This window comes from Moschus berezovskii, chromosome 27 (assembly GCF_049115385.1).
Source record: "Moschus berezovskii isolate FMDL1 chromosome 27, NW_MosBer_1.0, whole genome shotgun sequence".
NCBI classification, from domain to species: domain Eukaryota; kingdom Metazoa; phylum Chordata; class Mammalia; order Artiodactyla; family Moschidae; genus Moschus; species Moschus berezovskii.
In genome coordinates this window covers 7,581,897-7,604,218 of record NC_142486.1, presented here as the reverse complement: position 1 = coordinate 7,604,218, position 22,322 = coordinate 7,581,897, and the positions used below count along the sequence as shown (strand labels likewise).

At 52.2% G+C, this 22,322-nt stretch overlaps 1 protein-coding gene across 7 annotated transcripts in view; it reads right to left on the bottom strand.

The window, feature by feature from the left end:
• The window catches only part of CUX1 (cut like homeobox 1), a 366,772-nt gene that overhangs the window by 10,020 nt on the left and 334,430 nt on the right, over positions 1-22,322 (bottom strand). For 2 of the 7 annotated variants that reach the window (XM_088833169.1, XM_088833168.1), the window contains exon 24: positions 13,499-16,269. The exons of 2 other annotated variants lie outside the window; for them this stretch is intronic. In XM_088833169.1, coding sequence (XP_088689295.1) covers positions 15,561-16,269 — 709 coding nt within the window. In that variant the 3' untranslated portion in view covers positions 13,499-15,560. Of the gene's footprint in view, positions 1-13,497; positions 16,270-22,322 lie in introns of those variants that run through there. 3 more of the 7 variants (XM_055410115.2, XM_088833170.1, XM_055410113.2) reach the window with 2 other exon arrangements.

The window sequence follows — 22,322 nt, the reverse complement described above, 5'->3', positions numbered from 1 at the left end:
CCAGGGTGTGTACTCCCCGCCGTGATGCTGCCCTCCCCACACCAGGATTCAGGCCCCAAGTGGACCTGTCCCATCAGTCACCACTGGGCCCCTCTTCACCTGGCGGGTAGGTGGTGCTGCCTGATGTGAGGGGTATGAGACGGGGCGGGGAAAGAGGCCGCACCTGAGGGCAGGGCTGGGGCATGGAGGGAAGGCTGTGGGGGCAGGTTTAGGGTCTGGCCTTCAGCCTGCAGGGCCAGAGAGACCCCCAAAATGCAGCAACCCCTGGGCAGCGCAAGGAGGCCGTGGTGAGCGTCACAGACACTTGGGAGGGAGGCGGATGGGAGTTGTGGTGAGGTGTAGGCAGAGGGCAGCGTGATTAGTGGTGAAGGGCTTGGACCGAGGGAGGGGACGGGTTTGGTTCTGGGCGCTGGGCATCCAGGGGGACAGCTACAAACAGGAGCACGTCCAAACCTGGCGCCGGGCGGACAGGCCTCTGGGGATGAGCAGGCGGGTAGGGAGCCCAGAGAGGGCTCAGGTGGGCAGCCGCCCACCCTGAGGGGCAGAAGGGACAAGGCGGAGGCCAGGGAGCCTATGAGGCAGCCCAGTGTCCAGGCCCAGGAGGTGTGTACTGAGTGGTTCCGAGGGGACCCAAGTGCGGCCGGAAGGTTGGACAAAACGCCGTGAGATGATCCCTCAGCCAGGTCTTGAGGGGAGCGACTCACAGCTCCAGGAGCCATCTGTGGGCAGGTGGCATTGCACATGTGCTCGTGTCTGGTGCCCTGGGGGTGGGCATGCCGGTCTCTGCCCATGGAGGTCCCTGACGGCAAGCCCTCTGTCCTACGCAGTCCCACCGGTCAGCGGGTGCCAGGCCACGGCTGTTGCTGCCAATGCTCCCGGACACTCGGTGAGCCACCGAGGAGACCTCTGAGGGTACAAGGCTGAGTGTGTGGGTGGTTGTCCCCGAAGAAGTGCCTCTGGGTGAAGCCGAGGGCCATCCTGGCAGGCATGGAGGTGACTGCCCGGGAGGCACAGGGAAGCTGGGCAAAGGCGGGGTGGCAGAGGCGATGGGGCAGGGCTACCAGAAGGCCCTGGGGGGTAGCAGGAGACCTGTCACCCCTCCCTTCCTTCCATCTCCTCTGCTGGGGGTGGGAACATGCAGACTGAAGTTTTGGGATCATGTCGCTGAGTGGCCACTTGGTGTCGGGGAGGGTCCTGAGCTGGAGTCTGGCAGGCCTGGGCTTGAATTCTGGCCCTGCGGCACGGCAATAGAAGGTCCTGGAAAGACCTGTGATCCCCACTGTTGCAGAGAACCCACGAGGGTAGGCCCATGCCTGGAACTGGCCCCCCAAATGGGGAAGGGGTGAGTGGCTGTGTAGCTGGGCTCTGGCAAGTCTGAAGCACGTAGTGGAACACCTAGGGGGATGCCGTGGTGGAAAGTGGGACCCAGGGGTCTGAGGACCCAGGCTGGAGATGCAGGTCAGGGAGACATCCAGGGGTCTGAAAAACACCTGGACAGGACTTCTGGGGATGCTGACATTTTCTGGGGTGTCCCGGGAATGACCCAGAGAGGAGATAGCAGGAAGCAGGGCAAGGTCAGGAGGAAGTATGTTAAAGCCCCAAGTTGAATAGGGACCATCCGCGAGTAAGGAGGGGTCACGGTATCTCAAGAAAGGCTGGAGAGTTTGGTCAGGGTGGTGGTGGAGTGAGAGGTGGCAGGGGTGCAGAGCGGGGACGTGGGGACAAGCCCACTCCAGACGGACTCCAGGTGGGGGTGGGGTGTGCTCGAGACAGGGGATCATCAGGAGGACGCTGCGGGACGGAATATGTGCAGCCTGGAGGAGAGGGTGCGTCTTGGAGGGGGCGGGGGGGTGGGGGTGTGTGGAGAGAGAACCCCTCGCCTCTGAAACGTTTTGCCCATAGCAGCAGCCCAAGACGGCACCCTCCCCTTAGCGAGGTTCATGGGACCTCGCCCTGGGGGAATCCAGGAAGGCCTTCCAGGGCTGCGTTTCACAGAGGGGAGCAAGCAAGCAGAGCGACTATGACGATGGCAGGGCGATCAAAGGCAGAAACTTATCCCAGCCTGAGTCGGGGGGCAAGGCCTGGGGACATCACATCAGGGGCTTTCCTGAAGGTGGGGGACCCCTTTATTCAGTCAGCCACAGGCAAGCCAGGCGGGAGCTCTGGGTTGGGGGGTCAGCGTGCCTGGAGGGCTCCGAGGGGCACTCGGCTGCCAGCACACCCACTCCCTCCCCGCTCTGTGCCCCACAGGCGGCCAGAGACCATGCCTGAGATGCCAGTGCCTGGCTCCGTGGCTGGGGTGTTCCCCAGCGGGTCTCCTCCATGTACCGCAGCCCTTCTGCTTTCCACAAGCTCACAAGCCTGTTCTTCTCCCATCTGAAAGGCCGTCCCGCCCCGCTCCCCACACCATTCTCTGACGCCACAGCGCCTTTCAGCAAAACTCCCTGAAGAAGCTGCCTAGTCTCAAGCGTCCACTTCCTTAAAGCTTCCCCGTCAGACCTGGACACCCGCTACGCCAACGGTACTGGCCAAGGTCACCCATGACCTTGCACCTCGCTCTGTCCTCGTTTCCGAGCCCTCATCTTACTGACTCATCAGCACTTGCTCCCAGGGCACCGCCCTGGGCCTCCTGCCCCACTGGCCGCTCCTTCCTGGTTTCCTTTGCGGGTCCGCCTTCCCTCTAAGCTCCCAATGCTGCTGCACCCGGGGTGCTGGCCTGCGTGCCTTTCTCTCGGCTCTCATTCACTCTGGCCACCTCTGGTGACATTTATAAGCCGACGACCCTCCGATGCATGGAGATCTCCAGTGCACTCCTTTAACCTGGGCTCATCCTGCAGTGGTATCTCAGACTTGACAGATCCAAACTGAAGCCTGACTTCCCCACCCCCTCAACCTGCTTCACCCCAGCAGAAGCCCCTGGCACACGGCCCCAGGAGGCAGTGTCCTCAGGGCTGAGAGGAGCAGAGGCAAGGCCATGCTTCAGTGGCTCAGACCAAACCCCTGGGGCCCTCCCTGCCCTTCTCTATCCCTCCTGACAGCTCCTCTGTCTCTTGGCTTGTTTTTGGCTTTCCCTTCCATATAGATCCAGAATCCAATCGGTTTCACCACTGCCACCACCTGGTCTGAGTCACAACCTCCCACCTGGACTGTGGCCGCAGCCCCTGCTCTCCCGCTTCCTGCCCTCACCCTTAGAACCTAGTCACAAAGCAAGAGCCGGAGAGCCTTTTAAACAGTGAGACCAGAACACCCTCCCTTCAAACCCCATCAGCCCCCGAGTCCCTCGGAGTAGCAGCAGTCAGAGCCCTACCAGGCGGCACCTGCCGGGCCTCCGCCTTGCCTCTCTGGCCTCGTTGCCTCCCGCCCCTCCTGCTGGTCACTCTGCTCCAGCTGTACTGGTTTCCAGCATGTTTCTGCGCACAGGACCTTTGCACTTGCCACCCCCTCCTCCTGAAACGTTCTTTCCTTGGGCGTCTGCATGGTTCATCTCCTTGCCTCTGTCGAGACTGCGTGTTACCTTCTTAGTTAGTCCTATCCTGACTGCCTATTGATTTATTTTTTAAAAATTATTTATTTGACTGCACTGGGTCTTAGATGTAGCAGGTAAATTCTGAGTTGTGGCACACGAGAGCTAGTTCCCTGACCAGGGATTGAACCCAGGTCTCCTGCATCAGGGTTGGTTGCGGATTCTGAGCCACTGGACCACCAGGGAAGTCCGTGTGTGTGTGTGTGTGTGTGTGTGTGTGTGTGAAGTCGAGTTAGTTGTGTCTGACTCTTTGCAACCCTGTAGACTGTAGCCCACCAGAATCCATGGGATTCTCCAGGCAAGAATACTGGAGTGAGTTGCCATGCCCTCCTCTACGGGATCTTCCCACCCCAGGGATCGAACCCACGTCTCTTATGTCTACCTGCATTGGCAGGTGGGTTTTTTACCACTAGTGCCACCTGGGAAGCCCCGGGAAGTCCTTGACTACCTATTTAAAACTTTAACCCCTCCACATGTCCTTCCTGTCCCCTTGCCTTGTTTCTTTCCTGTAACACTTATCACCATCTAAGTGGCTGAGTGATTCATTTATTATGACTGTCGTCTTCCTCCCCCACTGGAAGGTCAGCTCCTTGTTTGTCCCTGGCTGTGACCCCAGCGCCCAGAGCAGTGGCCTACGGCGAGCCCTCTGTGTACTATTAGCTGGAGGATCCGGCCTGGTAGAGAAGCACTGTGTCCTCCCCAGGGGACTTGGTGGGAGCCTACACAGGGGTCTTCAGGCTGCAGGGTCTCCCAGGGGGCAGAGGCAGCAGGAACCTGGCTGGGTCAGCTGGCCTTGGCTGGACCCACCACCTGGTTCAGGCTCAGGCCCCACCCAGGCCCCTCCAGGCCGTGCCCTGGCATTGGGCCTGCCTTCAGATCTGCCACAGCGGAGCCCCAGGGCGACCCTGCCTCCCTACCAGTGGGTGTGTACTTGCTGGGAGCCTCCAGTGGGGCGGGGATACTTCCTCTCTGGCTGGGGCCCTGTCACTCCCAGCATGGTTGCAGACACCCTCAGCGACATCTGAATTCCTTCTTGATGTTATTCATAGAAAAAGCATCACCTGGTGAGACGTCACCTCCAGACCTGGCTTTGTTCTTACCAACGGTATGGTCATTCCCACTCCAAATGCCTCCCTTCACTTACACCCTACCCCAGCACCGCGGCTTCCTGCTCCACTGACCCGCCGCATCGCTGACCTGTTTCTGGGAACGTGCTGTCCCTCCATTTGGGTGTCCTTGCTGCCTGTCCATCACAAACGCCTCCTCCCACTTCAAGGCCATACCAGGCCGGAATCTGCTAGCCCTTTTTGCAAGTCCCCACCAACGTCACAACAGTTCTCCCCAGTCTCCTGTGTTCTTACCCTGGCTCCCCGCATGCGGACCCGCAAAATGCATGCCCCCCTCGCCCCCAGCAAAGCCAACATCTAGGGCCATGGAGGAGGTAGCAACACACCCCAAGGCTGCCACACGAAAGTCCTTTAAAACACAAGCTGTGGATGAGTCACGCACGTTAATAATATCACCGTGTCACCTTACGCAGTATAAACCTGCCATTCCCGAGTGCATCAAATAAGGTACAGTTTTGTTCAGATCCACTTAACCAGAGAGAAAGGAGAAAAGCTGTGCAGAGGGAGGCTGCACACTGCTTGCGTGGGGACAGCGCCCGACTGCAGGCGGCACATCAAATCCCGCTTGTTTCTCTGCCTCTGGTGCTGGCTGTTTACCAAGACAGGAGTCGGCGCTACAAAACCACGTGCAATTGCAGTTCTGCTTAATTAAATCTCACTGCAAGAGCAGGGAGAGCTTCTGGGTAAAAACACTTTGTGTTAAGTGCTTTTCTTTCTTTCTTCTTTTTTTAAACATTTTATATCTTAATTTAAAGGATTTTTTATTTATTTTTTTAAAGGATTTTTTAAAAGTAGGGGTGTACCTAAACTAGCAAACAATAAATGATTGCAGTTAGGTTTTTTCACTGCCGAACTGGGAAAGCCTTAATGGTTTTACATAATTTCTCCCATGGGGGGAGATGGGCAGACATTTGGGGTCAGCTCTGGACACTTCCACATCCGGGTGATGGAGGACATAGGCTCGGGAGGGCCCAGCTCTGGTGGGAGGCTTTCCCTGCTCTGGGATCTCCTGTGGAGGGCGCAGTGAGTGTAGTTTAGCTCACGCTTCTGTGTCACCAGTGGGAACGTCACATTCTGAAACGCACAGATCAAGGCACAATCAACAAATACACTCCTTCCCCACCCACCAGCCACAGGTTGGGGAGGATGGAGGTTCTCTTCCAACCCTCTAGATACCGAGACGAGAAACATCCTTGGTCACAAGCCCGTGGACCACCTGGCAGCCGAGTCTGCAGGGCTCTCCCGCCTCCAGCCCCAAGCGCTGGCTGGAGAGGCCCTTTCTCAGGAGCCCACAAGGCACCGTTCCCTCCTTCCCCCTCTCCCTCACTTGCCCGCACTCACAGGTGCCCCGAGCTTGTCCTCCTCCACATCACAGGGTTAGGGGACAAAGAGAGAGACCCTCCGCACCCCTCAGACCCGCAGGCTGAGGCTGGGCGGCTGGCCGGGCGCAGGCCGCGGCCATCAGTCAGCCCAGGGCCACACCCGGCGTGGCCGGCCACCCTTCCTGGACTTCACGAGCCTGTGAGACACGTGGTGGCGGCCCTGTTTCACAGGAGGAAGCCGGTGCTGGGAGGGCCGGGGCTCCACAGGTGCCAAGAAGCCAGCGGGGACGCAGGGCTTCATGTGTACCTGGAGGGAGACCCGTGGACAGCGGGGCCGGTTGGATCCCAGGTCCCCTGCGCATCCTACCCAGGTTTCTGCCAACACCCGCCCCGACGCCACACGCCCCGAGGAAGCGCAGGGGGAAGGCAGTGCTCGAGGTGCCCTTTGGACCCAGAATGGAAAGTGTTTGCTGCTCCTCCTCAGGCCAGAGCCCTTTAAATAAAAACAACCCACACGTTCTTGTGTTTGTATAAAAGATATTTACTTCAATTATCACACCTAGGGTGCTAGTGAATAATAATAATACATGGTGTGAGTTTCATACAGTGATATTGCTTCTCCATATCATATAGGGACCGTTGTACAGTGCTGAGAACAAACATCGTATGGCTAACCAAGGACAGACGGGGCGGCGGGTGCCTCCCCCACCCCCATGCCAGGCGGATCAACGTTTGACGTCTCGTGTTGAGAACAAATAGCAAGAAATAAAATGTTACCGGAGATGGGTCACAGCAACACAACAGAGGCTTTTCTCAAAGCTGTTTGTACAAAATGATGCTTTTTTTTTTTTTGGTCAATTGGGTCATTGTGAGGATTAAAAAAAAAAAAAGTCTGTGATTGTATGAACAGACGAGCTCTAAAAACATCTAAGACTTAGTGCGTTACAGAAAATATAAAATACTGCTAAAATGTAAGACACCACAAGACACGGTGGTGGTGGTGGGTGGGTGGGGAGCTGAGCTTATGGGGAGGCATCTGGAAGAGGCCCCCGCGTGGCCGTCCGTCCTGTGCTGTGTTAGTTAGTAGTCTGGGCAGGAGCGTGGCCACCTGCTCTCACGGCAAGTAGTTTATTGCACAATCGCAAAGAGCTAGGTCTTACTCGGTGGAAAGGGATGTTGGGGGACACCGCCTTTTCGTTTTGCTTTATCCCATTTTTATTTTCTAACGAGCTGTCTGCAAATGCTTTCAGAATTCTGGATGAAATCCTCACGTCTCCAAAATGCACAGCATTTTCTGAAAAGGAGGGTGGTCACAGAGGATGGGACATGAGAGGCCCGTTTTCTCTAGGAATGAGGCAGAAAACGGTGAGAGAGAGAAATGCATAGATGACTTGGGGGAAATGGAAACCCTTGTAGGAGGGGGGATGGGGCCATTGTTTCATCAGAGGGCTTTCAAAGAGACGAGGGCAGAATCAGGACCCCAGGCGACGTCAGAGGGGGGAAAAGCCGTGGGTGACACAGAGAGGGTGGGCAGGCCCTCTGGGAGCCCCACCTTGGGGCAGTGGGCAGCGCCCAGCCTCAGCCTCCGCCACCCGATGAGCAAGCCACTGGGTGTCTTGCTGGCTGTGCTTCTAGCCATGGAAAGCTGTGCCCCGGTCCATGCTTCCTCCTCACTTAACCACAAGAAGGGGGAAAGGGGCTCCCCCCCCGCCCCGCTCCCCCGGAGTGGGTCCTTAAGCCACAGCCAGACAGAAAAACAGGGTTGCTCCGCAAGATGGTTTTGACCAACTTTGTAGGCAAGGAAAACGACAACAACTGAACAAAAGCCAACGGAAACTTGTCAGCCCAGTGAGCCTTGCCAGAGACCTCTCTCACCCCAAGTCAGGCTCGACCAGGCCTCCGCGCCCACCCTGCCCCGGGGCTCCTGAACCGTCATGAACCCAGAAGTCTGACCGGAGGCTCTAGGAGGCTTTGGGGGAACCAAGCTTCGCTTTTTCTAAGTCTCCTCTATAGCTCCTCACACGAGCAAACTTCAAACCCCGGCGCTTCCGTAACATTGGGAGATTGTTTTGTTCATCAACTCTCTCGTTTTGAAAAGTGGGACGTGATGGAGACCACCAGTTTTTGAGCGGCTACTCTGGAGAGAGACAGCTGATTCAGAGAAACCCCCCTCTGCCCTCTGATCACATCCCCAAGACCCTTTGGGTCTCTGGGGGCGGGGGAAGGAGGGAGGCAGAAGACAGCAAAGGCTGGAGTGAAAGTCAGAAGCATTTATGGTAACAACAAGGACACAAAATAACAATACACTCCTGATCTAAGTACTTAAAGGATTAACCTAATAATAAATAGAAGAGAATAGAAATATTTTTTTAAAGTTTTTTTTTTTCTCAAGGAAATATCCTTTTATAATTATCCTCACGCACGCTGCGGGGAGGTGGGGGGGTCAGTAGCAGTCGATCCATCTCAACAAGAAAAAGGTGAAGTGCTGGGAGGGACGCCTGTGGTCACACGCTCACTGGGGAGGGTTCTCAGCTGCTGAGTCGCAGCCCGCTCCACCTGCCCTGCTGCCCCAGCCAGAGGTTCTGGTGGGTGCCCATGGGCCCTGCATGACTAGCATGGTGGTCAGCAAGAGGCAGGCTGAGATGGGGTTGCGGGGCGGGGCGGGGTGGGGGAGGCAGTGCTGGGGAGGCCCGTTTTCCCTTCAGTTCCCAAACAAAATGGAACTACAGTGAACACACTCGTCCTGCTCCTCCACAACCTGAATCGTCCTGGTCTAAAGCTTACTTTGAGTTCATTTGGTGTGCAATATGTTCTCTCTTAAAAATGAAGGGAAATGATTTCTATTGCACAGAGCTTTTTACACATAGTCATCTATTTAAGTGCTTTCTGTTTAAAGCAAGCTATGAGAACATAAAAAAGAAAAAAAAAAAGGAAATGAAAAACAGAGGTTAAAAAAAAAAAAGGGGGGAACCAGAAAACAAAGGAGCCCCGTGCCACTTCAATCCGTCTTGCTGACTGGTATCTGGTTTCACCCACGGAAGTCCCAATGCTTCTGTATATACTGTGCTTCTGATTACTGTCCACAGGGGTGTAGCCACGACTTTGGAATATAAGGCACCTTTCCTTTCTGTTCACAGAAAGCTTGATACATAGCATACAGCATATTTTGTGGTAGAAATGAGAGCCTAAACACTACAGGAATTACAGTAACACAGACGTTTACTTCTTTACATTATTGGATAAGTATAATAATCCATGAAAAGCAACTCAAAGGTATTTTAAATGTCTAATAGCAAGGATGGGGAAGTGCACATTTATGCCTAGCTTAATGTCTTTCACTAGCCTTTTTTTTTAAAAGGTTCTTCACCTATGATGCCCAACTTTTAAAGTTAGCATTTTGGAGGAGACTAGGCGCTTTGGAAATGTCTCGTTAAAGCTAAATGTCACTTCATCCAAAAATGAAAATGGGGAGTATGCCACTGACGGCATGGACACAGTCTCTTTGGTGGGGAGGTGGCGATGGAAGGGCAGGGCGGGGGTGGGGAAACTACATTCCCATCCTCTTCCCGACCAAGGATGAGGCTCCCGGGCTGCTGGGGAAGGGTGGGCTCAGCTCCTCGCTCCCCTCACCCCCTCCTCTGCTGCCTCCATCTGCACGCCACCCCCCACTGGAGTGTTCTGGCCTCAGCTTTCTGTACATCTCTAAGCGTCTCACAGCCTCGATCTTTTGGGAACTTTAACTGGGAACTTCCTTTCCCTTCTTTTCCTGGTAGTTTTCTTCTACCAAAAGGCAGAACAGAATCCAAATGGGAGTAACACTGTCAAATTGGACCATCCTCTTAGCAAGCAGATGTACTGGTCAGACTGACATTCACTGCACCGGGAAATAGATGCACACTGTGTTGGGAGTCCCGTGCTACCACCTGGCCACTCAGGGCAGGAGCTCTGCCTTGGGGTCCACGAAGGCTCCCCTAACACCGTTCCGTTCCGTTCCGTTCAGTCGCTCAGTCGTGTCCGACTCTTTGCGACCCCGTGGACTGTAGCCTACCAGGCTTCTCCGTCCATGGGATTCTCCAGGCAAGAATACTGGAGTGGGTTACCGTTTCCTTCTCCAGGGGATCTTCCCGACCCAGGGATCGAACCCGGGTCTCCCACGTTGGAGGCAGACGCTTTAACCTCTGAGCCACCAGGGAAGCCCCCCTAACATCAAGACACAAAGAAACGGCAGCACCAGGGAGAGGGGCAGATTTCTAAATGTGAGCTCTTTCCAGTAAGCTCGTCCAAATTCCATCAAGAGAACACTTTGGCCACCAGACTGCGTGGACCCACACCCAACCAGCAGCCCTGGGATCTGGTTTTCTTCAGCACAGCGTGGAAACTGGCCTATTCTTTGGGGAAGAAAGGGTCACATGCCTGAAGACTGGGCATGTGGGTTGGGGAAGGCCAAATCGTTTTCCTGTCCTTGGGATGCTTCCCACGGAGACCTCACAGAAGGGCTGAGATTATAACTTCCCGGTGCCAGAGACAACAGAGTTCCCCAGTGCCAGGTGGGAATCCTGGGGAAGTGTCCTCACGTGGCCGTGGAAGGGCAGCCCGGGGCGAGGGAAGCGGCTCCGACCAATCTTAACAGCTGAGTGGGACTGGGCAGAGTGTGCAGGCAGGCCACAGACAAGGCCCTGTGGGGCCCGAGGCCACCCCTGCCTGCAGAGGAAACAGCTGTGAGCGCTTCAGGAGCAGGTGGAGGCCAAGAGGAGGATCCCTGCGCCTCGCAGAGCACAGCTGTCTGTCCGGATTGTGACCACAAGAGGGAAGCCGCCTGCCCACAAGGCTGAGCTATACTCATGATGCCACGCTTCTAAGTTTTCTCTTTCCGGATCCCACTTGCCTCGCAGTTCTGAGGGGTGCGGGGGGAGGTCCAGTGGGAGTGTAGTTAGTGAGGTAGAAGGGGACAAATGAGTGTGATGACATGGGGGTCAGCGGGGTGGGGGGGGACATCCAGGGAGGGAGCTAACCTGCAGCCTGACAGGGAGCGGCTGCCCGCCCACCGCACTCGCCAGGACCTCGCCTGGCTCCATCTCCCCTGAGCAGCTGGCTTACTGGCCTCAGAGGGGAGCGGCCTGGGATGGCTCAGGGCAGACTCTGGTTTTATAGGCCTGTCGAGAGGCGTCTGCCGTGGTGCATTTAAGGCAAAGGCTGTTGTCCCCCAACTCAAGATCTAGGAAATCACCAACACTGTTTCACTGTGTGCTCATCCCAGAAGGACGGGAGTGTTGCTCCCGCCAGCTCCTCTGCTGTTTTCAGGGAGATCTGTTTTCCTATCATCAGAGGAATGAAGAACATTGCATAGAAAGTCAACAGAGTTCAACAATCGCCAGTGCACGACAGGACACAAGTTCAGGGAGAACAAAGAAATCCAGGCCAACTTCAGGCGAGAAGGCACCTGCCTGTGGACAGAGCTGTCCGGTGACTCTCGTCCCAACCTCTTAGGGCATGACTGCTGGGTGATCTTACGGTCGGTAGTGGGTGCCAGAGCTTGCGTATGACCTGCCCTCTGCTTGGTCTGCTCACGGGGCTGTGGTGGCCCTGGGTATGGAGGCATTTGGGTGTCTCCTTCCTCCTGGGGCTGAGGGCAGCTGTGGAGGGTCTCTCACAGAGGGGGCACAGAGGAACACTTCATCCGAAGCTCTGTTGCACTCTGGGTCTGGACCACCAACCAGCACATCTGGCTTTTAAGTAGGGAGACACAAAGATGCCCAAAGGAGGAAGATAGATGAGCAGGGAGGCATTTGTGCTTTGGAAGTACAGGGAAACTGTCTCAGGGAGGCCATGAACTCTTATCTTTCTGCCTTGGTCACTGGCCCAGACATAGTGGTCATGACTTGAGAGTAGTCGTACAAGTCAGGATCCTGGCAGATCCTGGAGATGCCTCCTCAGTCTACTGACCACAAGCTACCTTGTGTCGCGATGTTCTTTGGGCAAGCTCCAAGGAAAATCGAATTGGAGTTAGATGGCTGTGGTAATCCTTCCTAAAGAAGGGCGACCTGCTAGACAGAAATCACAAGACTCATCCAGAAGTTCAAGAGAAGAGGCCTCATCTGGGAGCCAGGAGGCGGGAGTGAAGCCACACCCCTTCTACCTCAGAGACCCAAGAGAATGTGGGCAGGAACCAAAGGTCAAGAGGCTGAACTTGAACACTGATTGTATGAGGAGCCTCCACTTAGCCAGCTAAGTAATGGCAAAAAACCTTAAGTTATGAACACTGCCTCCAATTAACAAAAAGAAGCCATTTAAAATGGTATAATGGAGCTTGTAATTAAGTGTTAGTGTTTTCTACGGAACCGTGTTCCCCAGGGGAGAGGTACAAATCAGCTTTTTAAACTGATGGAGCGGAAAGAGGAAGAGGTCGGCTGCCTGTGGGAGCTACTGCCTAGAACGCCAGCCAGCGGAAGGTAAAGCCCACGGAGGGGATGCTGCTCAAGGCACTTGAATATTGCTTATCAAGATGAAAGATCAACCCTTGGACTCAGACTGAGGGGCACAAAGAGGAGGGGGACACCCCACCCCAGGTTTCTGTTATTTAGTGGCAGCTCTTAAAAGTATTACAGTGACAGCTTAAACACAAGAAATCTAGGATTAGGATCGCAATTAAAAAAAAAATAGAGAAAGAATACAAACATGGAACTGCAAGCAAAATTTAACCAACTGATTGTATCGAGTACCCAGATATAAGTCTGGCAAAAAAAGACAGAGTGGAAGTCAACAATAACCTAGTTTTAAAAAAAGAAACAAAACCAACAAAAGTGACTAAATTGCCTGGAAGAGCCAACGTGGCTGTTTTAGACGTTACTATTTGGCCAGGAGGATGGACAGATTTATACTTTTTATCAGTTTCCTCGATTTAACACCTTAGTAAATAACAGTCATGCCTTTCAAGCGAAAACACTACCCTGGCGTTCCCTGTTAACGCCCTGCTTTTCGTTCTACTGAAAATTGGTATTTGGAGACTCATCACGTGATGACAAAATTCCTCCTTGAGGTTTTTGTGGAGAGGACACCACAGTACTGTCAGGGACTCTGCTACTAACTGTCCTGAGGGTCACTGATGCAAACGCCCTCTTTTCAACGTACCTGGATTCAGCCAGATGGGAATCCATTTTCCCCTTAAGCTCCTCCATGTTGAATTCTCTGCTCACTGAACGAGATTTCAAATTCAGAATGATATGAAACTATCAAAAGACAAACGGCCTGCCTCCCAGCCTCCTAGAGCCTTCTGCAAACTTCTTCTTCATGAAAAGGCATTGTCTTTAGTGTAGTGACTCTTAAATTTGTGAAAAACTTGAACTAAGTGCTGCAGTTGCAGGTTAAAAGACTGTAAATGAAATACATAATTTCTAAAACGTCATGCAAGAAATGTGGTTTCACATCTTACAGTCAAAGTCCTACAAGTTAATTAATACAAGCACACTGAGGTGTAATAGCGGGAGCATACCTTTAAAATTAGAACTCCCTCCCACCCCCCCAAATCAAAAAAAGGTAATATTAATTAAACTTAAGAAATAATGAATGCACCATTAAAATGTCATCCAAAGATGTTGACCTAAGACAAAGGTTTCAATGATACACAATACGGTCAAAAAGGTTTCAATCAGTAATATACAGTATGACAACTACATCTTGTAAATTATACCCAATACTGCCGGCAGTCTATCCCTCTAAAGAATATTTGCCCCTTTCATCCCTTCCTAACAATCAGATAATAAAATACAGCACCTATAAATAAGCAAAAAAAAATATATATATATACCGAAATCATCTATTGTTAGTTTAAAGATATGGCAATAAAGGAGTCTAAATTAGCAAACTTGTAGAAGCCATAACTGATAAAACAGCTTATTGAAAAAAGGTGGCAGTAATGCACTCTACGTGTGCACAGGTACTTAAGAAAACACACAGACGTATAAAATTGCACACACGCACACACGCACACTTTCATCCACCTCTGGTCTCACGCATATACACATAGACGACAGGAGGAGTCAGAGACAAGTTAGACTTCTGATTTGTACTTAGACTGCCCTAAACTGTGCATAAAAAGAACGTTCCAAGAGGCAAAATGAACTGAGGGCCAATGGCCTGGTCTGGAAGCGAAGAGCATCGGCGTTTTGGTGCGAGACTACGGGGGTGGGAGCCGAGCCTAGACTGCCGCCTTCTCTCTTCTGCGGGGAAGGAGGGAGGCTTCCCACGACGTCAACAGTCATCAGTGCTTGTGGTGGGAAGAGAAGGGGAGACACGGAGACAGAGAGAGATGCGCGTGCTTGGGCGCGTGCACGAGCCCTGCCCAGGCCCAGGGAGTGGCGTCCCCTGGTGGGGCTCAGTCCATCAGGCGCCCAGGAGAGTGGTGTGAGGGGCGGTGCCTTCTGTGTCACGGAAAGACTGCTGCCTACGAGGGGCGAGGGGCCCCGAGGGGCCCCAGATCTGCCTGCGGCGACCTTCTCGGCCTACACTTTCCTTCTTTCTTTCAACGCTCGCACATGTGCAAGACGCACCAACACAGACGTGAGACACCATAAATTAAACAAAATGAACGGGTACATGCTACAGTTCTAACTTGTCTCCTACACCTCCAAGATATGAGGTCTGATCAGCGTGCTCTGCGGTTAGAGGTTAAAAAGCAGATTATAAAATACCTAGATTCGGATCTTTTCTTTTTGTCCTGATTTGGCCTAGAATGGAGTGTATTAAACAAACCCTGGTCAGCAAAAGCCCAGAGTCAGTTAAAGCTATGGATCAATGTGCACTACATGTCAGGATTCTATTCACGTACAAGAAAACACTACGTCAGCTACCACAAAATCAGATATTTTCCTGATGTGACTTTTCTTGTTAAAAAATATGTGGAGTAAATGTGTTTTACTTTAATTCAAAGTTTCAAAGGAGAAGATTCTTTAATTGAAAATATTTAGGAATCCAAACTAGTGTGTTTAGAGTCGGTTTGACTGTGCAATCTCTTAGTGGCAACTGAACAGCTACAAAAACTTTCTTTTTTAAATTTTTTTCTGAAAAATCCCCCCCTCCCCTTTTTTCCTGGTTTAAGAAGATAATAGTGTATTATCGCTCTGAAGCCATTAGATGGCAGATAAAAAGCCCCCTTTTAATATGTGGGTTTGATTTTTTTTTTTAAAGCCCACACGAAAAGAGGAGGGCGCAAGGCAAAGCTGTAAGAGTTATTCCAGAACCTGTGGAAATCACTTAGGGCAATAAAAAAAACACTTCAGGGTACAAAAAAGCTCGACTACACATTTCCGTTTTCTTCCTTGAAAACACGACATAGATTGGGCTTAATGCTCCTTTGTTTTCTATATGCACCTTGGCCTATGGCGATTTTGCCCTGTGGCCCGCAGGGCGGTTAAGTGCGCAACACGGTCCTGGCCGCCGAGTCGGCGCCCGCCCCTCTGCCCGGCCCGGTTCGACCCAGCTTGGCCAGACTTGGTTCGACTCGGCCCAGCTCGGCCAGACTCGGCCCGGCCCGGTCAGGCTTGGCCCGGCCCGGCCAGGCTTGGCCCGGCGCGACGGGCGGGCGGCGCCCTCTCAGAACTCCCATTCGATGGGCTCCTCGCGGCTGGCGGCCTTCTCCAGGCGGTGGATTATGCTGTTCAAGTTCGCGGCCTTCTTCTTCCTCAAGGGGTTGTCTCGCGAGTCCCTGGCGCCCGCCGCCTCCGGGAGGCCGAAGAGGCTCTGCAGCGAGCTGGGCCTGCGGGCGGCCGCGGGTGCGCTGGTGCTTGGCAAAGCGGAACTCCTGTCGGCGCCGTCCCGGGCCCGGCAGGGGCCCTCGCCCGGCAGGGCGGCTGAGGTAGCGGCGTCCTCCCCGGCCGCAGGCGCGGCGGCGGCGGCGGCGGGGTTTGGCACGGGCCCCGGGCCGTCCGCGGGACCCTCGGGTGGCGGCGGTGGCGCCCGGGGCCGACCCTCGTCGGCGGCGGCGGCGTCCGGGACTGGGGTCCCCGAGGGCGGAGGCTCTGCCTTCTCCGCCGGCCGCGGCGCCTCCTCCCGCTCCTCTGTGGCCGTGGCCGCGGCCGCCTCGGCCGGCCCTCCCTGAGACTTGGCGGCGGCCGCGGGGCCGCCCGACTCTTCGGCGTCTGCGGCGCCCGGGCCCTCGGCGGCCTCCACGCCGTCGCAGCTGTCGCCCTCCGAGCTGGGCGCGGCCCGGCCACTCCTGGCCGATGGCGAATCGCTGGCCCCGGCCTGGCCCTGGCTCCCGGCCTGAATCTCCTCAATGAACAGTTCTCTGCGGATCCGAGACCTACGAGACACAAGCAGTGGGGGCGCCGTCAGGGGACCTCTGTGCACGGGTGCCCTGTGTCCCTTCCCTCGCGGCCCAGGCCTCCTGCCATCTCCGCCCACTGCCCGACATCTCACTCACACCGGCCTGACAGCCGCTCAGGCTCCTGCGGCCCTCAGAGTGGAGCCCCTCTTTACAGCCACCCCATTCTCCCCAGGCAGGAGCCAGCAGCCCTCCCAGCTCAAATTTTCCCAGGCTTGGGGCCTCTGAGTAACCTGTCCCTTGGTTGGAATGGCAGTCCCCTCTTCACTAGGATGGACTGCCAACATTGATGGCACGGCAAGGTCCCATTCTTTGCACACCCGCACCTAGCACTGGTGCTTGGTGTACAGCCATAAGGCCGAATGAATTCATACAAGGAGATAAAGTATGAATGGTAACCATTGCCTCCCCCTCTGGACCTCCTGAGAGAGAACCAATTATTAGATAGTGCCCACAGTGAAAATCTTCAGGGTCCAGCTCTGAGCCACAGGTCTGGTCAAGGCTGAGGTGGGATTCTATCAATTTGTGTGATTAAATTTCAACTAATTCCCTCCTCTAAAAGACGACCAGGGAAGAGTCACTTTTGACCAATCAGGAGGGAGGCCAAATGTGTGCTTCAACGCATCCACCATGTTTTAATTAAGCTGAGTTCAGCCTACAATGGAAAGTGTGCTTCACTACTTTGTCAGGTTGGAAGGAAACAGCTACAGAAAGGCCCACCAGGCCTTCCCTGTTTTTGGAGCCCTTGGTGATGTCATGAAAGGGCTTTTGTTAAACCTTTTGTTTTGTGTCAGAATTTCTCTTCGTATTGTGCTCACAGTAATGGGTTTGATCAGAAGTCTCTCTAGGTGTTTCTTCCAAAAAACCTCTGATCATGAGCCAGTTGTTAGTGGAAAAGCATCTTCAGGGAAATTAGCACCAAGTCCAGTGTCTTGCAGAAACTGGGCCTGCAGAAAGCCCTGGGGTTAGGCATGCCTGAAGATATTTTCTGCAGTGTGTATAACTCAATAAAGGTGACATTTTTTGAGAACCCATGGTATGCCAGGTCCTGTGCTGGATGTAGAGAGGTTGGAGCCAGGGAGAATTCAGTTATAGTTTAGTCTAATATATCACAAGTCAGGTCATGGTTACCTGCTACACAGTTTTTTGCTCCATACAAAGGGTGAACTTTGACCCTTGTCCTGAAGATGATCCCTGAGCCAAAACTGCAGGGGGAGGTCCTGAAGCCCTCCCAGAAGTTCCCAGGAGGTAACGGAAGACTTTCCTCCTTCCTGGGGGCTACTTTGGGAGCCTGTGAAATGGTAATTCCTATCAACAGATTCCTGGGCACTTTGCTATGAGGATGAACCTGCACTTGGCTGGATTTCAAGCCCCTTAACAGCTAAAAAATACCCACTCGGGTGAATACTCAATCCCATTCCACCCTGGCTGGGGAGTGGGGGAGGCTAGATGGGCAGCTAAGGGTTTGGTCTGATCCAGGGCATAGGTCCATCATGGACTAACTGGAAGTCCCAGGGGCAGCCTGGCCCAGAATGGACCACAGGCTTTTTGGAACCAGGCAGACCTGGGTTTGAAATCTAGCTTGTCATTACTAGCTACAAAACTTGGACAAGTTCCTTAAGCTTTCTGTGCTTCAGTTTTCTTATCAGAAAAATATGGAGAATAGTGTCTTTCTTGCAGAGATGTTATAATTAAATGTTGGGTTTTTTTGTTGTCGTTTTGTTTTTTTTTTGGTTATGCCACATGGCATGTGGGATCTTAGTTTCCCAATCAGGGACAGAACCCACGCCCCCTTACAGTGGCAGGACGGGGTCTTAACCACTGGACCACCATGATGAAATATTAAATATAGGACACAAACTAGACCAAAAAAAAAAAACAGGAACTATTTTTCTATTTTTACCACCCAGCTGCCTTTTGAATGACCAAGTCCTTGTTATAAGTGCTAAGGCTGAGACAGAAGGGCTGAGGGACTGGGAGGGACAACTTCATGTCCAAGACCTGGGATCAAGGTTGCAACCCTCATTGGCTAGAATGACACGTATGATGTTTAAACATTTACATGTATGATGTGTAAAACGGGGCTGGCAGCTCTGAATTTGACTGCAGGTAGGAGGAAGTATGAAATAACATCTATGAAGTTCTTGGCTCATTCTTGGGAATGGCACATGTTACATGCTTAGCAGATAAGAGGCGTCATCCTTCTCAGCCTAGATTAGTCTCTGTGTCCCTGAGGAAGATTATCTTTTGGTCTAGAAAGACCAGGTCCCAGAAGCAAATCTGGTTTTCAGACAAGTCATGCAAGGCTGACAGGATGCCGTGGCTCTTAGGGCTTGGAAGAGTTTCTGCTGGGTGGACCTGTTCTCCAGGAGACCAGGTGTCCTGGGCTATGTTGTTCTGGTGTTCCTGGGTAAATGGTCACCTTAGAATACTTCTGATGGCCTTAGGGTAAAAGAATAGGAAGTAAAGTTTTGTTTATTTTTGATGGGGGTAAAAATCAACCCCAAGCATTTACTCCCTAAGGGTTCAAGTGGTGCAGAAAAAATGAAATCAACTTCTGTTTAACTCCTGTGGAAAGAACCTAAGAAACTGCCTTTTTGACCACATGTCCTTAAAAATTGGTGTATTATTTCTCTAGGATAAAAATCTCAAAAGTGAGATGGCTGGGCCAAAAGATCTGTGCTTATTTAATTTTAATAGAAACTGCAAAATCACTTTCTAAATTATTAGAAATAATCCACTCCCGTACAAATACTATATTTCTGACACTTTTCTGCATCTTCACCAGATACGGGGACACTTTCAAAGATTTGCCAAGTGGTAACAAAATGATGCTTTTGAACTATGGTGCTGGAGAAGGCTTTTGAGAGTCCCTTGTACTGCAAGGAGATCCAACCAGTCCATTCTAGAGGAGATCAATCCTGGGTGTTCATTGGAGGGACTGATGCTAAAGCTGCGACGAGTTGATTCACTGGAAAAGACTCTGATGTTGGGAAAGGTTGGGGGCAGGAGGAGAAGGGGACGACAGAGAATGAGATGGCTGGATGGCATCACCAACTCTATGGATATGAGTTTGGGTGAATTCCGGGAGTTGGTGATGGACAGGGAGGCCTGGCGTGCTGTGATTCATGGGGTCGCAGAGAGTCGGACACGACTGAGCGACTGAACTGAACAAAAAAGTGGCATGTTGTTTTTACTTTAGATTTCTAAACTATTAATCTAATTGATCATTTTTTCATATATTAGCAGTACCTATCTCTTTTCCTATGAAATGCCTATTCATATTCTTTACTTATTGTTCAGTAGGATTTTAAAAATCAATTCCTATAAAAATGGACAAAGGAACACTTTATTACATGTATTGTAAAATATTCACTTTTTCCCAGTCTGCTGTGTTTGTTTTGGGACTTTGTGATATCTTGAATCCTGTCATTTTCTGATTTCATATAGTCATATATAGCTATTTTTACTGGATGGTTTTAGGTTTTCCTATATTCCTAATCTTTATAAAACAATTCTTAGTACCAAGTAATACAAATATCTTGAAAAAAAAAAAAAAACGGGATTTCCCTGGTGCTCCAGTGGTTAAGAATCTGCCTGCCAAAGCAGGGGGACACAGGTTCGATCCCTGGTCCAGGAACTAAGATCTCATCTGCTGTAGCGCAACCAACCCCCTATGCCACAGCTACTGAAGCCCAGGCGCACTAGAGACCTCACATTACAACTAGAGAAAGCGCGCAGACAGCAACAAAGAGCCCACACTACAGCGAAGACCCAGCCCAGCCCCAAACAAATAAACAAAACATAAAATGTAAAAAAAACTGCTTTCTTGTTTAGGAATTAAACACATTCAGTGCTTGTGTGCTGAGTGCTGCTGTATGCTCATCCTGTGTGAAGTGCTGTGGGACCTCCCAGGTGAGCTGGTCTGTCCTGAGCATTTAAGGGAAGAGCTGAAGCTGTGGAGAGAGGGCTGGCTCAGCCGGAATCTCTGCACTTTTCCTTTGGGTGGCCTTAGGCGAGGGACTTCAGTTCTTTGGGCTTTCTGCCATTCCTAGTAACCTGATGCCACTTCTTATCCAACCTATTCTGTGACTTACAAAATTCTTCTCTAGTTCAGTTCTTTCAATACCCTGCACACATCATATCTCTTCTAGGATATTCATCCAGATTTCCTCAGTGAGACTCATCTCTGCCCTTGGTTCTACCACTTGACTTACCAGCCTGCTTTGTTCTGGAGTGTATTTGACAGCATTTATTGAGCATCCATCTACTCTAGGTCTGGATCTGAGCTCATGACTAAGCTTTGAGGTTCCACAGCTCTTTTTCCCATCTCCACCTTCTTTCTTTACAGTTGGATTTGTTTAAATGCTCAAATCAGGCATCTCCACAATGACCAGCTGACCGTCATGTGATGGCATTTCCATGGGGGTCAGGAGGCCAGCTGGGAAACTTGGAAGGGCGTGTGCCCTGGCCAGGAGGCAGCGACTGCCTCTGAACTGAGGCCTGCAGGGGGATCTGGGGAAAAGGTGGCTCCCAGCAGGGCGGGGAGAAACGGCTTTGGAGATGTTTTGTGTGACTGACAGCTCCTTTACCCAGATTTTCAGCAATCTGCAGCTTCATGCCCTCCTGTCCAGGATTAGGATACTTCATTAAGTTGGACGTGACTTGAAGAAGACTCAAAAGTGCACATTCAAATGCACCTCTGTGTCTGGAAAGTGAAAACAGGATTGCATAACGCCTGGCAGGGAGAGGCTCTGGGGAACCTCTGCCCGCGTTTCCACTCACTCGCCTTCACTGAACTTGTTTACCGCTCTTGAAGTTTCCTTCCGTGTAGAGGGAGCTCCACTCTTGCAACTGCTGACCTCGCTCTGCCTCTGTTTTTATCTGATCAGTAAATTTAGGAGTGAATAAGCTGGCTGTGCTCAGCTCATGTACTTCTTTTGTCTTCTTGGGAGCCAGCCCACACATGGTGAGGCCTGCTTGGGGCCAGAGCTGCCTTGATGGATAAAATGGCCTGGTTTTAAGAGTCAGGTCTATTGGGCTTGCCTGGTGGCCCAGCGGTAAAGAATCTGCCTGCAATGTAGGAGACCCGGGTTCGATCCTTGGGTTGGGAAGATCCCCTTGGGGAGAGCATGGCAGCCTGCTCCAGTGCTCTTGCCTGGAGAATCCCACGGACAGAGGTGCCTGGTGGGGTGTGGCTCATGGGGCCACACTGCGCAGCAGCAGCAGTGGGTCCCTTTGGCTCTCACGCTGAGCTGCATCTGCTAACAGAGACTTCACCGGTGAGAAAGGGATTATTCTGGCTCCCATCTCATATTTAAGCATTTTCCAGTTTGTTCAGAACCTGGAAGTTTCATCGGGCCCTGTCAGAAACTCCAGCAGAACCTATCTGATAAGGCAGGGCCCACTTTGAGACACAGCTCCTCCCTCCGGCCCCTGGCTGTCTGTGATCTTCTGTTGCCTGCTGCTTACCTACACTGGCTCTTCACAAGCACCTGTCACCTTGGTATCACCAGGAGCACCTACCCCAGTTCTGCTGAGCTTGAGAGAAAATGAGGCTCTCACAGGAACCAGCGATTGAGATGGCCATGCACACGGCATTCAGTGGGCCTGATTCTCTATCAGACCACTGAGCATTCTCCATTTCTAGCAGCAGGGAGTCTTGGTTATACGGGTGATCGACAATGCATTACCTGTCAGTGGATTTCCATTATCTAATCCAAACATTTTACCCTGTTCCTTTTTTCTACAGGAGAGCGCTGGGCCCTTCCCTGCTCAGGTAAGTTATTTAACCCCTCTGAGCTTTATGTTTTCATCTATAAAATGTGGTCAAGACTGTATTTTATATAGTTGTGAGGATCAAGTGATACAGTGCTAGTTAAAACCCTAGCTCAGTGTCTGTGGACCTAGTAGATGCTCAACAAATCTTCAAGAACTTACGACTTTCCCAAAAGAAAGGGTCTTACACTACTTCATTTGTTTAATTGCAAAATGAATCAAACTAATTTGGAAAACGACACTAGAAAAGACCT